General features: G+C 36.1%; 1 protein-coding gene across 3 annotated transcripts in view; it reads right to left on the minus strand.

Moving 5' to 3' along the window:
* Positions 1 to 466: 466 nt before the first annotated feature.
* Positions 467 to 18,869, minus strand: part of LOC147511880 (exocyst complex component SEC6) — a 41,822-nt gene continuing 23,419 nt past the window's right edge. For 2 of the 3 annotated variants that reach the window (XM_086603485.1, XM_086603484.1), the window contains 13 exons: positions 17,923 to 18,031; positions 17,148 to 17,288; positions 16,863 to 17,042; positions 10,730 to 10,813; positions 10,550 to 10,636; positions 8,659 to 8,703; positions 6,318 to 6,396; positions 4,879 to 4,948; positions 2,090 to 2,177; positions 1,916 to 2,005; positions 1,591 to 1,707; positions 1,260 to 1,322; positions 467 to 907 (listed from right to left, as the gene is read on the minus strand). In XM_086603485.1, the coding sequence (XP_086459611.1) occupies positions 776 to 907; positions 1,260 to 1,322; positions 1,591 to 1,707; positions 1,916 to 2,005; positions 2,090 to 2,177; positions 4,879 to 4,948; positions 6,318 to 6,396; positions 8,659 to 8,703; positions 10,550 to 10,636; positions 10,730 to 10,813; positions 16,863 to 17,042; positions 17,148 to 17,288; positions 17,923 to 18,031 (1,285 nt within the window). In that variant the 3' untranslated portion in view covers positions 467 to 775. Of the gene's footprint in view, positions 908 to 1,259; positions 1,323 to 1,590; positions 1,708 to 1,915; positions 2,006 to 2,089; positions 2,178 to 2,241; positions 3,945 to 4,878; positions 4,949 to 6,317; positions 6,397 to 8,658; positions 8,704 to 10,549; positions 10,637 to 10,729; positions 10,814 to 16,862; positions 17,043 to 17,147; positions 17,289 to 17,922; positions 18,032 to 18,869 lie in introns of those variants that run through there. The other variant, XM_086603486.1, reaches the window with a different exon arrangement.

The raw sequence follows: 18,869 nt of genomic DNA on the forward strand, positions 1-18,869 counted from the left end.
AAGCACTTAAGCTGGACTTCCTCTGCCAATTTTTTGCCACGACTCTCTATGAAGAAACATCAAGTTGCCAGGAAATACAAAAACCCAACCCATTAGCAGGCAAAAAGAGATCATTTTTTCTTCTTGTAGGAACTTGAGAAGGCGCTATTGAACAAAAATGACTTATACGCTCGTACGACAATATTCGCTATCATCTTTGTCCACGGCGTTTAGAAGCTGAGATCTTCCGCTAGTTCTCACTGTGGTACTAAAACGAACATGATATTAAGCCACTCGCAGTATCCTATCAAGCGAGACTACCTATAAAACAGTAGTGGGTCTGCACGTTCCCGTGTTCCTCTAATAATTGAGAACAAAATACACAAGGCATCACTACATATCTCTTCCTGTATATTTCTATGGAAAGTGGTTACTTGGTGTTTGCTTCCATAGTTCTAAAATGTTGGGATATATAAAAGTTCTGAAAGATAGCAATGAAAATGATATTAACGCCCAAGAGGGCGATTTTGGGGTGGAAGTCGTGGTTACTATTGCAAGTTAGTACTCATTCCTCGTAGGATAGTACAGATACAGACAAGAATATACAAATGGACATCAAATCTATCCAATTACAATGTAATATACCTAAAATTGAAAGAAAAAAAAAAAAAAATCAAACGAAAACGAAAAACAAAACCAAAATATGTTCAGGTGCAAGATCATTATGAGAGTTAGTAATTCCCTTCAAGATCATGATGAGAAAGAAGAGCATGCAGATTGTTCCGGTGCAACAAAACTAAGTTAGCTTCCTCCATAGGGATCCTTTAGAATGTGAGAGGCATTTCACCTTTGGGAAGACAAAACCAGCCTTTGGAGGGTTACCATCTACAAGGGAGTTCTCATAAATTTCCTTGCACTCTTGTACAACCTGCTCGCAAGGGGATCAAAATATTCAGCACAAACTTCAAAAAGAAGTCACTCAAGTTCCTATTGTAAAAAGTATGAAAAAAGTACCCCAAGCATTGTGGCAGGACATAGAGTTAATAATTCTTTACTGTTATGGTCAAAACACTTTTAGATTACAGTGAACTTAAGTCTGATTGGATTCAATAGTCAATGTGACAAAAATAAAAAAGACAATATGGTCCAAGGCAAGCAACACCATGTAATATCTGGTACAGAATTTTGAAGGCTGCTTCGTGTTTTAACAATAAGCATTCTCATTTAAGTTTTTACTGTGGCAACTTCAATCTACTCTACTCACGGCTAGTAATGCTTACCTCCTTGGCATCCTTTCTTGGTATGCCCTCTCGCAGTCCCACAAGCTTCTCAACGACCTCATGCTGCAAGGTATAAAGCAGAGACAGATACATGACCAAAAAGTCAAGGTACAAGTGTATTTTGGGCCTAATGGGACAGCACCATATACTTATACCATGCAGGCAATATCCAAATTACTGAATTAATATCATTGGCCAACCCTGTATTTGTATCATTTTTATTTAAAAACCATGGTACTATACACTTTGAGATGCTAGTGCATGCTGCATGGCATACTGAGATTACAGAAAGAAAGGCAAATCAAGTTGACAATCTGACAGAGTTACTCACAGGGCAGTCAGGCTGGTGTTCAAGAATATTTGTATAGATGAGTGTAAATGTGTCCAGGCTCTCAGCTGATGCAAGCTCTCTTAAATCACTCAAAATTTGCACCCTGTTTTCCACTTTCTGCACAAGATTCATAAAAAAGACGGCAAAAGTTGCATAAGATGTAGTGAAAAGCATGCCAAAAATGTTCTGAAAAGTTGCAATCAATACCGTTAAGACGTTAACAAAACCCATAACTGTATTCTAGGAGAGTACGGGGGGTTAGAATGAGGGGATTGTGATATGCTTCAAGCTGAGAAGATATTAGAAGTATCGGAGTATTACTTACAGAAACATTAATATACTCCCTAAAAAAGTCCATGAGAACCTCTTCATCTAGCCTCATCCGCTCTATCGTTTCTTCCTTTATGTAGTTCCTCTACACACAAAAACAACATAAAGAAAGGAAGATGGTACAGAGAATTCACATGTACGACAGAAAGGTATCTCCTCTAGTTCGTACCTGAGTAAGGAGATGATCAACATAAAGGACCACTGTTTCCTCCAGGCAAGCCTCAACAAACCTCCTAAATGATCTTTCTTCAATGTACCTTGAGGCAAAAAGTTGAAGCAGTGAGTATATAATTCAGCTCTAACAAAAGTGTCCCACAATCCAGACAAAATATAACTCACACAGCATGATGCATTGTAGAAGTGTGACTAGTTTGGGGCAAACTAGTAGTTCACAGACATTCTTTTGTGTGCTGGCAGCTTTTCTCGGGTAGCCTTCTTACACAAGACAGGATGGTCAAGAATAAATTACTGAATCATTCATCTTGTTGTTTTCGTGGTCAAGCCAAAGAAAACTCAAAGCGCTTATTCTTTGTTCCTATACCAAAAAGGTGTGGGCTGGTATCAAGGCAAAACTAGGCTATAGTAAAATAGTGTTGAACTCTAATCATGAGTGATAGTCAATTTTCTCAAGAAGCACAGGTAAATCCATTGATATTGACAGTATGAAGGTGCTCGTGAGTGCTACTGAGTATGCATTATGGATTGAAAGAGGCCAAGGTTATGGCAGCTACTCTGCTTCAGAAGAAGATTATGCTGGACTTGAGCGAGTACTCCAAGTGCCAGATTCTGTGAGCAGTAGAGTGCTTCTCAACAACATAGGCCTGCATGTAAGTGGGTCAAGCCCATTAAAAGCACTGTCAAACTCAATACGGATGGCTCTGTAACTCCTAGCTCAGGATATGGTGGCATGATTAGGGACCATGAGGAGCTGTCATTCTTGCCTATGTAAGTAGTAATAGTAACAAGTCTGTCCTCCTTCAAGAACTGAGATCTATTGAAGTGGGACTGGATGGTTGATTAAAAATTGGATGTGGTAGGGTGGAGATATGTTCAGATTCTATGTTGGCAGTGCGGATAACAAATGGTTCCCCCACCCCTGGTACTGCTCCAACATCTGTGAATCCATTAGAAGGAAAATTCTCTTACTTTCTTGTAATATTCACCATGTATTCAGAGAAACTAACAGGGCACCTGACCTGTTAGCTAAGTCCTCTTCTTTTGTTGATGATTGTGTTATGTTTTTCACCCCTCCACTAAGTGAATGCTTACAATGTATAGTGGAGGAGGACGCATTATGTTGTGTTTATAAATGAGTTCATTAATACAGGTTAGGGTAGCCTTAATCCTTTTAATTTCTTCAAAATAATAATAATAATAATGAAAAATAATAACTCCAACAGGTCGACAACATTAGAAGAAGGGTTTCTCATGTGTTCATTATGTTTAATAGGATGTTTGAAAGTAATTTCCTCAGATTTCTCTTTTTTCTCTTTAGATGAACAGATTTGAGATTTGAATATTACACCTGAAGTAAGGGTTTGAAATCTGTCTAAATCTTATTCATTTGAAAATGTAAAATATTCAAACAATCTCAAGAGGGTGGCAATGTTATTATACCCTATTCTGAAGAAATTTAGACACATTGCTGAAACACTGAAGTACTTTTCTTCCAAGATTTGGAACTTGCGGAGCATGCAATATCTCCGTTCCTAATACCAATGATGTATGACTTGATGTCCAAAGGAAATTTTCTAAATTTTTATTATTCAAGCTTCTTGGAAATCGGTTTTTGGAGTTACGCATTATAGCTCAATAATGTATGGAACTTAATTCGGTGTAATGTATAAATTCAAAGGAAAGAGCACTTTACAATCTCAACAATGCCAAATGCAGCCTTACTCGGATAATGGGCACAATAACATGCTGTCATGTGGACGCCTAGTAACAAGATAACCTATTAGGAGCACAGGTCCAACAATGACTGTTGGCTCCAGAGGATTTGGGGTGAACCCTTTCCAAATACCCTGTCCAAAATTATGAAATGACACTCCAAATTTTTTGGATACACACTACAATACTTCTATTAATAAGTTTCTAGCTTTCTTGATAAATAAAATATAGGTTTATAGGTTTACGTTGATAGCCTGAAAAGAAAATAATGAACTCTAGTTGATAGCTAACATGTATAGGTGCTCTGAATACTGGGAACTTTTCTACAGAATTCACCTCTCACTCCTGCTCAATGTCATGGTCAATAGGTTGAAGTCAAATGGACAAACTCGTTTTTTTCCAGACCAAAGGTGCAGAAGTAATTCTAATCTCAGAACCCGTCATGATATAGGAGATTTGAGAAGAAAACTAGAACATATATGGATTATAAGGGTAAAGGGGGCAAGCATTGAGGTCCCATATGTGATCACCCGAACTAACACTCTGAAGCCTCTAAAACACATATAAGCTACAGCAAACATATTGTAACAAGAGGAGGGGGGCTTCACTTCTCAAAACTTGTGGAAGCAACAATGCAATTGAAATTAGCCATATTTAGGTCCCTAGTATTCTACTGAAATGTATTGCAAAATGTCTAGTACATACAATTTATTCCGGGGGATAATGAATTAACGTTTTTAGAGTTCTAAGGGGACATCTCCCAAGGGGATTTAAGGACTGCAGAACCCCCAACCCGAGTTTATATTACGTAAAACTTGAATATTTTCTTATATATGCCGAAACCAACTAAGGCCGTATCCTCTTTTTCTCTCTTTTCTCTCCAAACTTTATTCTCTATTAACAATACTATAATTTTTACTAATGTGATACACTAATCACAGGAAATAAAAGATGTCTGACATAACACTAAATGTGATTGATGATATCTAGGAGAAATAAAGAAAAACAAAAGAATCAAGGTCACATATCAAGTCCTGTTACGAAAATATACAATTAAGAAAAACTTACATCTTTACATCTGAAAAATAGTCATCAAAAGTTTCAACAAGATACTCTGTAACCAACGCCTCTAACCAATCTGAAAATTTAAGAAAGAGAGGATATAGTACAATAAACGGAAAAATAAAATCCCCAATTAGAATTGTTTCTCAATGTCTGAGTCAGATGATGATTGAGAGGCCAAGACTTTTCAATACGAATAAAACAACTTGCTGAACAAAAACAAAATAGAGAATATAGTACAACAAAGTAAATGCAATCCAGCTCATGACATCATACTCGAATGTGTCCTTACATCAATCCCTCCTGGTTTGAAATTGGTCTCTCCTTTGGTCTTTGATTGGAGGAAACCTAGAGACGGTTTAAAAATGAGTGGTCTTGGTAACAGTGAGGGATCCAAAAGACGAGAAAGGAGAAGAGGTATCAAAATTGCCAAAGGTTACAAGTAACTATGACTGTTAATTGCTTTTGCGCTTCTCTGGGTTGAAATGGAGTCTTTTCATCTTAGTACTTACCTTCTGGCTAATTCTATGTGTGGTGTAATCGTCCACTGGTATATGCATCTTACATATCACAGAGGGAATACATAATAGATTTGCTTTCAAAGACTATTGCTTAGTTCAAAACTAGTTGATACTCCTATGGACTCTACTGTGGAGCTTGATGCTGAACTGTGAAAAATATTTGACGATGTTGGTCGGTACAGGAAAATGGTTGGAAAGATGAGATGAGATTATGAGTTTGATTAGCATGTTCAAGCGTGCACCTCGCAAGCCACACTGGGAGGATAACATTCATGTTCTCAGGTATCTGAAGGGTTCTCCAGGCCAAGGACTACCATACAAGCCGTCACTCTCATTGTTCGTGGGGCTGGCAGTCCAATAGTCACTTATTGCATTATTAAATAATCGGACATGGTCACTTGTTCTACCTTTTGCTAGTCAGAACAATGTACTGTTTGGATTACCTTATTCAAGACTTCCATCAACCAATTCGTTCCGTTTTTACTTTTTACTGTGACAATCTTAGTGCTACCTACTTGGCTTCCAACCATATAACTTTGAGGAGTCATGGTGTACAGTTGGTCCTTATGTTGATAAGATGACCGACCACGGCCACGACTTCTGTCCAAACTCGCCCATCCATAACTGCCATTTGCGGGGGAGAATAAAGCCAGCTCAATTATTCCTCCAAAATATTTCTTAATATATGCTATTTGTTACTTTTTAGTGTTGCTTGTAGAGCACATTTTCTCATGTATTTAAACATATAGAAGAATCAGTAAAATGTATACAGCTTCAAACCTTTGCATTTCTGACCTAACTAGGACATCTTAGTTACCATGCAGATGCATGTTAACCCCTTCTCTTATGGTTGTATTGATTTTTGCTTCTTCTTTATTTAATTTAATATTACTGACAAAAACAATGGTGGCGGAAATAATGTACCTTTCTGGTAAAGCTTAGCCAATAACTCTTGCACTCCAGGGTTTTCAAAGATAACACTAACAGTTTGATGCACAGCTTCCTGCCACCATGATATAAATGCTAATACTACGATATGAGCACTAGAAACAGGAAAGTGTCTAAGATAATATGAAAAATAATTTAATGCTATGTGATATTCATGTGAATGCAAACTAAAAAGAGGTGCTACTTTAACATGAAAAATATCCCTAAAAGGATACAATGTAATACCAAATTGTCTGTCTACAAAATAAGGACTCAACAGGTACATTAAGCATCGAAACAAATGAAACTATGCATCAATGTGTTGTTGGATGCTGTGTATTTATGTACATATCATGTTACCTAATCAGAGGAGATGGAAAAGTGGAAACAGCTATTGACCAGAAACTCCTACCAATCATTGATAGGGGTTGAGGAAATTGCAAGTTTTAGCATGGCTGAATGAATGGCTTGGGGAAGCAATGAGAAAGTAATGAATTCCACCTGGAAGACGCACAGAGATGGTAGGTAAACTGCCTTGATTTTGTAGAGGAATAGCTGCCCTAATAGTAGGAGGGAACCACTCCAGTGGGAAAGGGTTTCTCTAACAGTTGTGATGAAGGAGAACCTCCTTTTTTCATTCATTTTCTTTTATTGTTCTTTTGGTAGCTAAATGGTATTATTGTTCATTTTTCATTTAACTAAGCACGTGCTAGCATGTGAGCACACTCTAAACATTGGACTTGAGGGGTTACACCGGAAAATATAAAAAAATAAATAAAGAAGAGCAACAGAAATAAATCAGTTTCCCAGGGGGCTAGTCAAAATTTAACAGGGAAATTTTCGATTCCCCACCCTCCACCACCGGGCTGGTCATCAAGCTGAGTAGCTTGTGAGCAACTCACGCTCGGCTCGAACTCCCTCGTTTAATAAAACGGCTAAGTCTGAGCACGTTTTAAAACTCGTGCTCAAACTCGAGAAGCTCGCAAGCTACTTGTATTTTAAAAAGTCTGAATTCTACCTCTTTTTATGCTAAATTATCTCTAGCTTGTGTTTAATTCAAGCTTCTACACAAAACAAGTGCAACCAAACTCAGGAACCTGTGACCGAATTTGAACTTATAGTTCAGAACAATCTGAACCCACACTCGATGAGCTACTTGAATACTCGGCGAGCCGAGCTTGAGCATGAAATAAAGCTCACAATGAATTTGAGCTCTCCCCCCCTCCCCAAGTCTCTCAAACAACCAACACACACGCAAACACACTCTACGTAATTTCCAAAAAGTGGACCTAAAAGATTATTTATTAGATACAGCGGTGGGAATGATCTCCTGAACTGGGGATCATTCTCAGTAAAATCAGCTCATTTAGACATTCATAACATCTTTATTATTATTATTATTATTATTATTATTATTATTATTATTATTATTATTATTATTATTATTATTATTTTATGTAGTTCATGTGTCAAGGAATCCACAATTTCTCAACTCTTTCGATAAGGTTTTCATATGAAGTAACTTTTTCCAAGCATGATCTCCATGGTGTGACGAGATCATATCCACCAAAAATCAAATCTTATTCATTTTGTAGGTCCACTTTTAATTCATTGAGACGTTATGGCATTATTAATTGGGTGGGAAGGGGAGGAAATCCCATAGGAATATGGAAGTTGAAGTAATACTTAACAAGTTAAAAATGTCAAAATATTTATTTAAGCGCCTACACATGCCAAATGCAAAAACAAACAAGTCTTATAATTATGAATAAAAACAACTATCTTTTATAGGATTTATTCACATTTGGAATCAAAACAATAATCTTTGAAGTACTTTTTTATAATTTTCAAAATCAAAGTAAGAAACTTTTATGAAATTAAATTAAATGGAAGATTATTAAACTCATAAAATTATCAAACTTTGGAGGTACCCTGACACAAAAGCAAACAAATCTCAATATTTACAAATCAAAGCAAGGACCTTTTCCTAACTTTATCAACATCTGAAATCAAAGCTAAAGTGTTTTACAAAATTTATATAGCATTTGAAGATACCTATTGATTCAATTTAACGGAAGATGATTACAATTATGAAATTTATGAACATTTGAAAAGGCTCATTAGTTAAATTCAATGGGAGACAAAAGAAAACTAATCAAAATTAACCAATTTCTTTTTGAATTTTTTTTAAATCTTAAGTGATGCCTGTTTAGTTTTGGGGTCTATATGGTTTTGTTTAGGGTGTGGGCAGCCCTTGGTAAAATAAGGGGTGCCTATATGACGACCCTTATTTAATGACATTAGCCAAAGATAAAAAGAAAATGAACAATTAACATACCTTTGCCACCTCAAGAAATCCTTTGCAAGTGTCCTCAAAATTAACCTGGAAAAAAAAAATAGTTGATATGGGCTACAGCCTACAAGTACTTATAAAAAATGCGGAGGAAGTAAGAAAAACAGAGTAGCATGACAATATCAGAATACTCGCTGTTAAGGGAGGTGTGACCAACTTTATAGGCTTAGTGCAACTAAATCCAGCTAGAAAATACTCTAGGTAATAGGAAAAGATGACTTGTCCTGTTTAATTGTTCGTAGCTAAAAGAGATCATATTATACTTCAGTACTGCTTAAAGAATATAGGTCTCCCTTATGATCAAGACAAATGTAACATTACAAACTAAAGTATATGGAGGTCGTGCTAATGACAAATATTCTACGTTTAAACAAATATCCTATGCATTATTAATGATTCCAAGTTGCGTGAGATGTGAATCAATTATTGATAAAAGAAAATCTCAACAAACATGTTGTTAGAGTTCTAAGGGACATCACCCGAGGGGCAATATAGGCCACAAGCCGCCCCCCCCCCAGGTTCACACATATTTAGTAAAATATATTATTGCTAATGAAGAAGAAAGTTTTGAGAGAAATGAGAGAGAAAAGAGAGTAAGGTTTAATTAGTTTCAGCCTTCTCTTTCACTTCTTATATAGAAAATTTGCCTATCACCTTTCTAAAGACTCACACAGAACTCCAACATATATATATAGAAGTTTCTATTGAGTAAAACCCTGTTATTTTCTTATATATATAGAAGTAATACAAGGCCAAAACCAACTAAGGCCATATCTTTTTTTCTCTCCTCTCCAAAATTTCTTCTTCTCCATTAACAATCATATATTGTTACTCATGCCAAAGGACCACTTTCATATTTATAAACATAAATCATCTATGCGTACTTCTTCCTATAAACCATCCTCAATTTTGGAGGTGAATCAAACCCACAATTGATCAACCATGATCCTCCATTTACTGTTACCACATATTCTCAGATACCTATGCCTTGAAATCACGCCCAGAAACCATAATGACCACTGAAATCTTTTCATTTTTTTTTCAAATTACACCAATCCAAAAGAGTAGTTTGCCAGAAACAGACTACCCAAGACCCAGACACCATACACCTGTTGCAGCCCAAGGGACAAATCCTAGCAAAGGGCACCACAATTGTTAATTAGACCTTTGTGAGGCCATCAACGACAAATACTGCTCAATGTGAACAAGTCCATAGGCATGGCTTGTTGAGATTATAATCCCACATCAGGTGTCTAAAGCCTAGCCAATCAATATATAAATCCTGGGTCACTCAACTTAAAACCAATTGGTTTTAAGTTGAGTGACCCAGATTTATATATTGATTGGCTAGGCTTTAGACACCCGATGTGGGATTATAATCTCAACATGGCTATTATGTTTGATCATTACAGGCATTGGTTGGAGGCTATATTACTACTCACACTATATAAGCATATAAATCAGTAGATTCTTTGCAAGGTTTTTTGTACTTGGGGATTCTCTAGTCATCATGATCATGTGTGACTTAAAAAGTGAAGGAGGAGAGCTGGAATGGTACACTTCAACAAAGACAAGAATGTTTTAGATAAATTATCATAGGAAGAAGGTGACATATTTCCACAAAATAAAAGAGTTCCTTGACTACCTCGGTCTTTAAAAAATGAAGGGATAGAATCTGGACGAAACAGTTGTAAACCCAAGAAAAACAAGGTATCCTTGTTTAACTTCCTACATAACAATATTCTTAATTGAAAATTAAAGGTCACATAAACAGAATATTCAACTTTAACTAAAAAAATGGCAACAAAGAAAAGTCCATAAAATATTAAAATGAGAACGTCTTGGGGTGAATGGTGGGAAAGGAATTTAGGAAAACCTGCTCAAAGTAGTTCTGTGGAAGAGCTTCCATAGTGCTGCTGCTGAGCTCCATTGCGAGATCATAGCAGCGGAGATTGTTGTTGATCTGTTGAAATACACATTGCAATTATATATGGACAAACTATATATATGCGCATTAAAATGTTTTAAAGCACTAAAAATTCAAGGATCCACTAACCAAGGCGCATAAAGGCTCCAAACCAATGTCAGAGGCTAGTTCTGTCAGTCTGCGTCTTTCAGCTGCTTGAAAATCATTCATTACCTGCAACAAATATAAGTTGTTAAAATTCTACAAACAGTACAGTAAAATTCAAAAGTAATTGAATTATATTGGACTAATAAAGATTAGAAATGATACTCTGCATATAAAGGGCGAGGAACACTTAAACACTTAACCAATGTGGGACTAACCCAACACATTAAAACTATTCTAACAAACCCTATATCACAACACTCCCCCTCAAGCCGAAATATATTGATTGTATATTTCAAGCTTGCAAATACAATGCTAACTGCAACAAAGTATGTCAATAAGACTCCCTTTAAGCTAATAAAGAAATGATAGATAGATTATATCTTCATCGCCAAGCTCCAGGCACAAGCACATCCATGAACAAGCATGTGGTAAAACCAACAACATTAGCTCCAGGCACGTAGACCTTGGATGCTCAAACAACAAATGCTCCAGGCAAGCAAGCCTCAGCAACTTCACAAACAAATGCTCCTCAACCAGAGGTAGCTCAAGAACCTAGGCAACACAATGGAAAAGCTTGACCAGCATAATGAGACAAATAATGACTGAGCTGCATCTAATCCACACAATCATAGCTCCAAAGGGGTGAAACAGTTTGATTGAATGAACGCATGTACAAGTGAGCTTGCATTAGAAAAAATGCAAAACACTTGATTGATTGAGTGCACTCATTTGTAAGCTTGCATTAGAATTAATGCAAAATACTTGATTAATTGAGTGCATTCACTTGTAAGCTTGCAATAGAATTAATACAAACACTTGATTGATTGAGTGTATTCACTTGTAAGCTTGCATTAGAATTAATGCAAAACACTTGATTGATTGAGTACATTCACTTGTAAGATTGCATTAGAATGAATGCAAAACATTTGCTTGATTGAATGAACTCATCTACAAGTGAGCTTGCGTTAGAATGAATGCAAAACACTTTATTGATTGAGTGCATTCACTTGTAAACTTATATTAGAATGAATGCAAAACACTTGATTGATTGAGTGAACGCATCTACAAGTGAATTTGCATTAGAATGAATGCAAAACGCTTTATTGATTGAGTGCATTCACTAGTAAGATCACATTAGAATGAATGCAAAACACTTGATTGATTGAGTGCATTCACTTATAAGCTTGCATTAGAATGAATGCAAAACACTTGCTTGATTGAATGAACGCATCTACAAGTGAGTTTGTGTCAGAACGAATGCAAAACACCTGATTGGTTGAGTGCATTCACTTGTAAGTTTGTAGTAAATTGAATGCAAAACACATGATTGATTGAGTGCATTCACTTGTAAGCTTGCATTAAAATTAATGCAAAACACTTGCTTGATTGAATTAACGCATCTACAAGTGAGCTTGCATTAGAATGAATGCAAAACACTTGATTGACTGAGTGCATTCACTTGTAAGCTTGCATTAGAATGAATGCAAAACACTAGATTGATTGAGTGCATTCACTTGAAAGTTTGCATTAGAATGAATACAAAACACTTGATTGATTTAATAGTAAGATTGCATTAGAATGAATGCAAAACACTTGATTGATTTAATCCGTTTCACTTGAAAACTGCATTAGAATGAATCTGAAAACTTCACTAGATTGATTGAGTGCATTCACGAAGAGTTTGCATTAGAATGAATCAAAAACATTTTGATTGATTTAATCGTTCAATGTAAGCTTTTGCATTAAAATGAATGAAACAACTTTCAAATCAATGAATGAATTTCATTCATTCATTCAATGAAGAATACTTTAGAAATGAAAGTACTTTACAAGTGAATGCAAATCAATCAAGTGTTTTGCATTCATTCTAATGCAAGCTCACTTAGATGAGTTAATTCTTCGGTCGATCAAGAAGTTTTTTTTCATTCATTCTAATGCAAGCTTACAAGTGAATGCACTCAATCAATCGTTGTTTTTTTAATTATGAATTCTAATGCAAGCTTACAAGTGAATGCATCATTCCAATGCAAGCTTACAAGTAAATGCACTCAATCCATCAAGTGTTATGCATTCATTTTAATGCAAGCTCCTTTGTAGATGCGTTCATTCAATCAAACAAGTGTTTTGCCTTCATTCTAAAGCAAACTTACAAGTGAATGCACTCAATCAATCAAGTGTTTTTGCATTCATTCTAATCTTATTTTCACTTGTGAGATGCGTTCAGTCAATCAAGCAAGTGTTTCGCATTCATTCTAATGCAAGCTTACAAATGAATGCACTCAATCAATCATGTGTTTTGCATTCAATCTACTGCAAGCTTACAAGTGTTGTACTCAACCAATCAAGTGTTTTGCATTCATTCTAACACAAGCTCACTTGTAGATGTGTTCATTCTAATGCAAGCTTACAAGTGACTCAATCAATCAAGTGTTATGCATTCATTCTAATACAAGCTTACTTGTAGATGCGTTCATTCAATCAAGCAAGTGTTTTGCATTCATTCTAATACAAGTTTACAAGTGAATGCACTCAATCAATTAAATGTTTTGCATTCATTCTAATTCAAGCTCACTTGTAGATGCATTCATTCAATCAAGCATGTGTTTTGCATTCATTCTAATGCAAGCTAACAAATGAATGCACTCAATCAATCATGTGCTTTGCATTCAATCTACTACAAGCTTACAAGTGAATACACTCAACCAATCAAATGTTTTGCATTTGTTCTAACACAAGTTCACTTATAAATGCGTTCATTCTAATGCAAGCTTACAAGTGACTCAATCAATCAAGTGTTATGCATTCATTCTAATGCAAGCTCACTTGTAGATGCGTTCATTCAATCAAGCAAGTGTTCTGCATTTATTCTAATGCAAGCTTACAAGTGAATGCACTCAATCAATCAAGTGTTTTGCATTCATTCTAATTCAAGCTCACTTATAGATGCGTTCATTCAATCAAGCATGTGTTTTGCATTCATTCTAATGCAAGCTTACAAGTGTTTGCACTCAATCAATCATGTGTTTTGCATTCAATCTACTACAAGTTTACAAGTGAATGCACGCAATCAATCAAGTGTTTTGCATTCATTCTAACACAAGCTCACTTGTAGATGTATTCATTCAATCAAGTGCTTCGCATTCATTCTAATGCAAGCTTACAAGTGAATGCACTCAATCAATCAAGTATTTTGCATTCATTCTAATACAAGCTTACAAATGAATGCACTCAATCAATCAAGTGTTATGCATTCATTCTAATGCAAGCTTACAAGTGAATGTACTCAATTAATCAAGTGTTTTGCATTCATTCTAATGCAAGCTTACAAGTGAATACACTCAATCAATCAAGTGTTATGCATTCATTCTAATGCAAGCTCACTTGTACATGTATCCCATCAATCAAATGTTGACCAAGGGAAAGAATCAAACACAAAAGTATCCAACACTCCCCTTTACTATAAGACTTCACACACCATCAACTATGATCTCCAATCCACACATAAAAAAAAAAACTACGATCTCCAAGCTTCAAGCAACAACGACAACGAACCACAAAGTCTAGCACCCAACAACGCACAAATAACCTCATACACACTTGCCTCGGGCACAAAATGAGCCACTAGTATCATGATTTGGGAAAACACAACAAGGCCGATAGCATCACTTGCGACGACATAAAAATGTTCCTCAATTTGAAGAACCACAAATGGTGCATAGAGAATGTGGTGGAGATGAGGCTTGATCAGAATATATGAGACATGGTAGTAGCTACAACTTACTGAATAATCAATCAGTTACGAGCACACAATCACATGAAATCAATATCGCTGGTGTACTGCAGTAAAACCCCATTCTAACACCAAAGATAGGATGCATCGACAATCACAAAACTACCTCAAATAATCCGCAACCAGCAAAAGAAATAATTACAAGCATGAACTTCATGAACTGTTGCTCCACTATAAGAAGTTTCTTGAAAAACTAACACTGCAGGAAATACCCAATACTTATGCTCCCTGCATTCACTATTTAGGCACAAGACCATAACACATCGATATGAAACGATCATGGGACACACAATTAAGTCAACATAGTACCCATCTCGTGTGAACGTTAGACAAACATAGAACCACACTGACTTCCAATCATTAAGACTTCAAAAAGATCAGCTGGTCCAACACCAAATTTATCTCTTTTGGTGTATCAACAGCAAGCATTAGGTTCCTTTCAAACAAGAAGACAAAGTTGAAAAACAGACCAGGAAAATCCATAAATCAGGGAAGCCAATATCAAACTGATCATTAACAGAAGTCAACCTGCAGAGCAATTCATCTTTCTTTTTAAGTTCTTATTAATGATGGATATAAACTCTTCCCAAGAATTCAACAAGCTTTAACCAATATCAATTGAGACATCAACAAGCAGTAACACATCAAAAAGTAACCACCTTCTTTCTGGATGTGTTTGAGTTCAGCAGACCAGAACAACAAATTGACACAAAGTTGCTACCTTTCCTACTACTTCTCTGACCTAGCCACTGGAGAACGCAGTTTAGATTAATAAGTTTATCTTTTGCCGGAATCTGGCGACTAAGTCACTGGTCACTGGAGTAGTAACACAGTAAACAACATCAACACATAAAAAGTAATGTGATAGGACATTGAGAACGCAACAGCAGGTGGCACAATGGGATATGAACAGAAAATAGTAGAGACTAAAAAGGGACAAAAGGGCCATATGTCTAGTAATGCGAAAAGGAAACCGGTTTGAAAAGAGGATTACCTTAGAAAAAACACCACAAAATCAGCAAAGAACAAAGGGAATAGGGGAAAAAGAACGAGAATTAATTCCTAGAACTCCAAGTGTCAGCCGGTCACCGGATTTGTTGGCACTGGTGACCAGAAAACTTGAAACCCCAAGTGTGAACCTTGCTCCGTACCAAGTTAAATTCAAAAGTAATTGAATTATGAGGACAGTTATATGAACTCAACTTAATGTGACTCCAAAAAAACTTCGCCACTAAAACTAATGACTTAGAAGCTGATTTTTGGTGGAGATGTTACCCACACAATAGAGATAGAGATCATCCTCACAAAAGATCAGCTCATTTGAAGATTTGTAACCTCTTCAAAAATTGTTTAGAATGTTATGGATTTATCCAACAGCCCATATCGTTTTAATTTCAAAACAACTTTTTACATGACTAAACTTATTCGATTGTGCTGATTTTTTGTGGGAGTGTTCTCCAGAAGGGGAATAACATCGCCACCAAAAATCAGCCCTCAATTCATCTTGTAAGTCCACTTTTAGTGGTGAAGTTCATATAACCATCCCCTTGAATTATTTTGGAAAGGATACTCTGCATATAAAGGGAGAGGAACAGTTAAACACTTCACTTCTAACCAATGTGGGAATAACCCAACACATTAAAACTATTCAAACAAGCCTATATCACAACTGGTACTCTATAGAGGCCAAACATCAATATGGGATGATTCCAGGACCAATGTTTAACCGTAAAGATACCAAAATAGTGAAAAAATGAAGGTTAAATATTAGAACCAATCAGCAAACGATGTAACAACCTAAGAATTGCTTCTTTTGGATACGTGAGTGGACTAATATACGCAAAAAATTGTAACAATTCTAGTTTCAGTATAAACGAATTGAAGGTGCACAATCTCATACTTACTCCTTCTACCATGAACTTAGAACTTTGTTCCCTAATCAGCGTGCTTAAGACTTTGTTAAGTGTTAACCAACCATGATTTCAGCGTCAAATGCCTTCCTTAAAATGAATTCTGTTTCTTTTATTACTTCTAAATTTATAGATTGTGAGATAGAACCATTCATCTATTAACAAGAAGCTTCCGCTGTTGAAGAGATATCCTTGACTCTTATCTGGTTAAACATATATCTATCTATTTTCTGGTCTTGATAGTTCACCCCCTCCCCAACCCCTTTTAGGCAAGTAGAATCATATCTTTAGTTTCATGAAATATCACAAATTCCTCACCCAGTATAAAAGACTGTCTTCTGCCATGTGAAACATTGAGTAGATACCATAAAATGTCCCTTTGCACAACAACCTAAGAATATGAGACTGCACTTACCTGAATAATAGCCAAAGCGATGCGATACAGCATGACATCTGTGCTATTGTCGTGGACAGTTTGCACTTGTTCCCCGAGGATTCTGAATAGATCCACCGCAGCAGGTGTGTAAAGTTTCCCGTCCACTGTTTTCTTTGGCGGTTGTACTTTATCAGCCTCTAGGATGTTGGTGTACCATTTCTATAAGAAAAAAATGCTGAATTAAAAAGGACAATAGTGTAGAGCACTGTTCCCAACTTAAAACACTTCAGCACAAACAGATCATGGTGATAACTGATAAGTTACCCGAGTCGTGGCTTGCATTCGTTCAACATATGAGTTCATAAAGGGATCCATTGCACCACTTTCAGAACAAACTTGAGCTAGAGACTCATCAACACCAAGCCCAATCAAGTTTTCTTGGTACTCGACTACCCAACCTATTACCTAATTCAGTACAGTAAGACACAAACCTTCTTGCATCATAAAACTCTAAACTGGAGACAGAATTAGAAAAGCGCCAAACCGAAAAAACAACTTTAAGATCATTAAGAAAAATGCACTTGAGATGTGTCCGTAAAGATAAGTTCCTTCTATACAAGGAAAATTAATAAGGAAAAACTAACTCTTGTTTGATAGGATGTTTAAAATGAGTAAGAATCCATTTGACTCGCTCAGTTTTTTCATGCTTGTTTGACATACATTAGCACAATGGAATTGAACAAAGCACATGCATAATTACTTCTTTAAATTTCGAACCATTTTCATAGAATCATAGCCACTGAGGACTGTCCAAGTCACAAACTTAATAAATCTCTGATGTTGGATTAAAGGGCAGGGCACGCCTCATGTTTTTCCATGGGATGCTCTTTCAATGTTATGCAAATAAGTCATTAAAAGATGAAATAATAGGCCAGTTCTTGTCACCAGAATGTTTTGTTTTATCAGTAAAATAAAACAAAACTAGTGTGTCTAGTTAAATTTCACCATCTCTTGAAGTATTTAATAAAATAAATATAATATAATCAGCTAGTATAACAATTTTTTAAGAAAAGCATAGCAAATAGTTAATCTATGATACCTTCAAAATTTCTATATTTGGTAGCTCATTTGCCCTATCGCTGAGTAGCCTGAGCATTTGGATAAACCTCTCAGTGTAAAGATTAACCATGAGTTGGAAAATTTCATATCTGCACACGTGAGAGTATTAATCAATGCAATGAAACTACCATACTTCATCAAGTGGAGTCATGAATGGAGCACTAAGGTAACAACGATGCGTCATTATAGACTATAGTAAATTATAACATTAGTATAGAGGGCGCAACTCCAAAAACACACTTACAAAACCGAGAAAATGAAAAAGACTTTTGGTCCAACATTGCTAAGAACTTTATCTCCTTCCATCTGAATAAAAAACAAATGTCCTTTCTTTCAAACCGTAACAATGAAATAATACGTCGACTGCCAAGAGTCTAAGACGCGCCTTTTATGCTGTCATTATCGTCTCCTTCCAGCACCGACAACATGCTTCTGAAATCGAGTAAGCTAAGAGGCATTAAAGTAGCTACTGGCTTCTTGAAATTTTCCACCACATTCTACAAAAAATTCGAAGCTAAAGTCCATATACCCTCTAATGGTCAACACCTTCCTAAGAATCATGTGATCTACAATATGAGTGTCATATGAATTGTAAGGAATAAGAAACAAGCTCAGTAAAGATTATTGAAACTAGGATGGATTATGGACCAGCAAGGGACAAATGCATGCAGATATGGAACACACATGTAGAACCAGTCCAGATGAAGTTGATACCATGTAAATGGGAGAGGTCAGGAGTTGGAATTCATATATTGAATTCAGATGGGACCTTACAAGGGCAGCTAGGCGATGGGCAGCAGTGATAAGAGATGACAAGGAGTTAGTAGTTGCAGCAGCTCATGGCAAATCAGACTATCCTTCTATTGCATTGGTTGAATTGCAAGGAGTAGAGCAGGGTATGAAACGAGCACATAAGCATAGCATAAG

This window comes from Coptis chinensis, chromosome 3, assembly GCF_015680905.1.
Source record: "Coptis chinensis isolate HL-2020 chromosome 3, ASM1568090v1, whole genome shotgun sequence".
In the NCBI taxonomy this organism is placed as follows: domain Eukaryota; kingdom Viridiplantae; phylum Streptophyta; class Magnoliopsida; order Ranunculales; family Ranunculaceae; genus Coptis; species Coptis chinensis.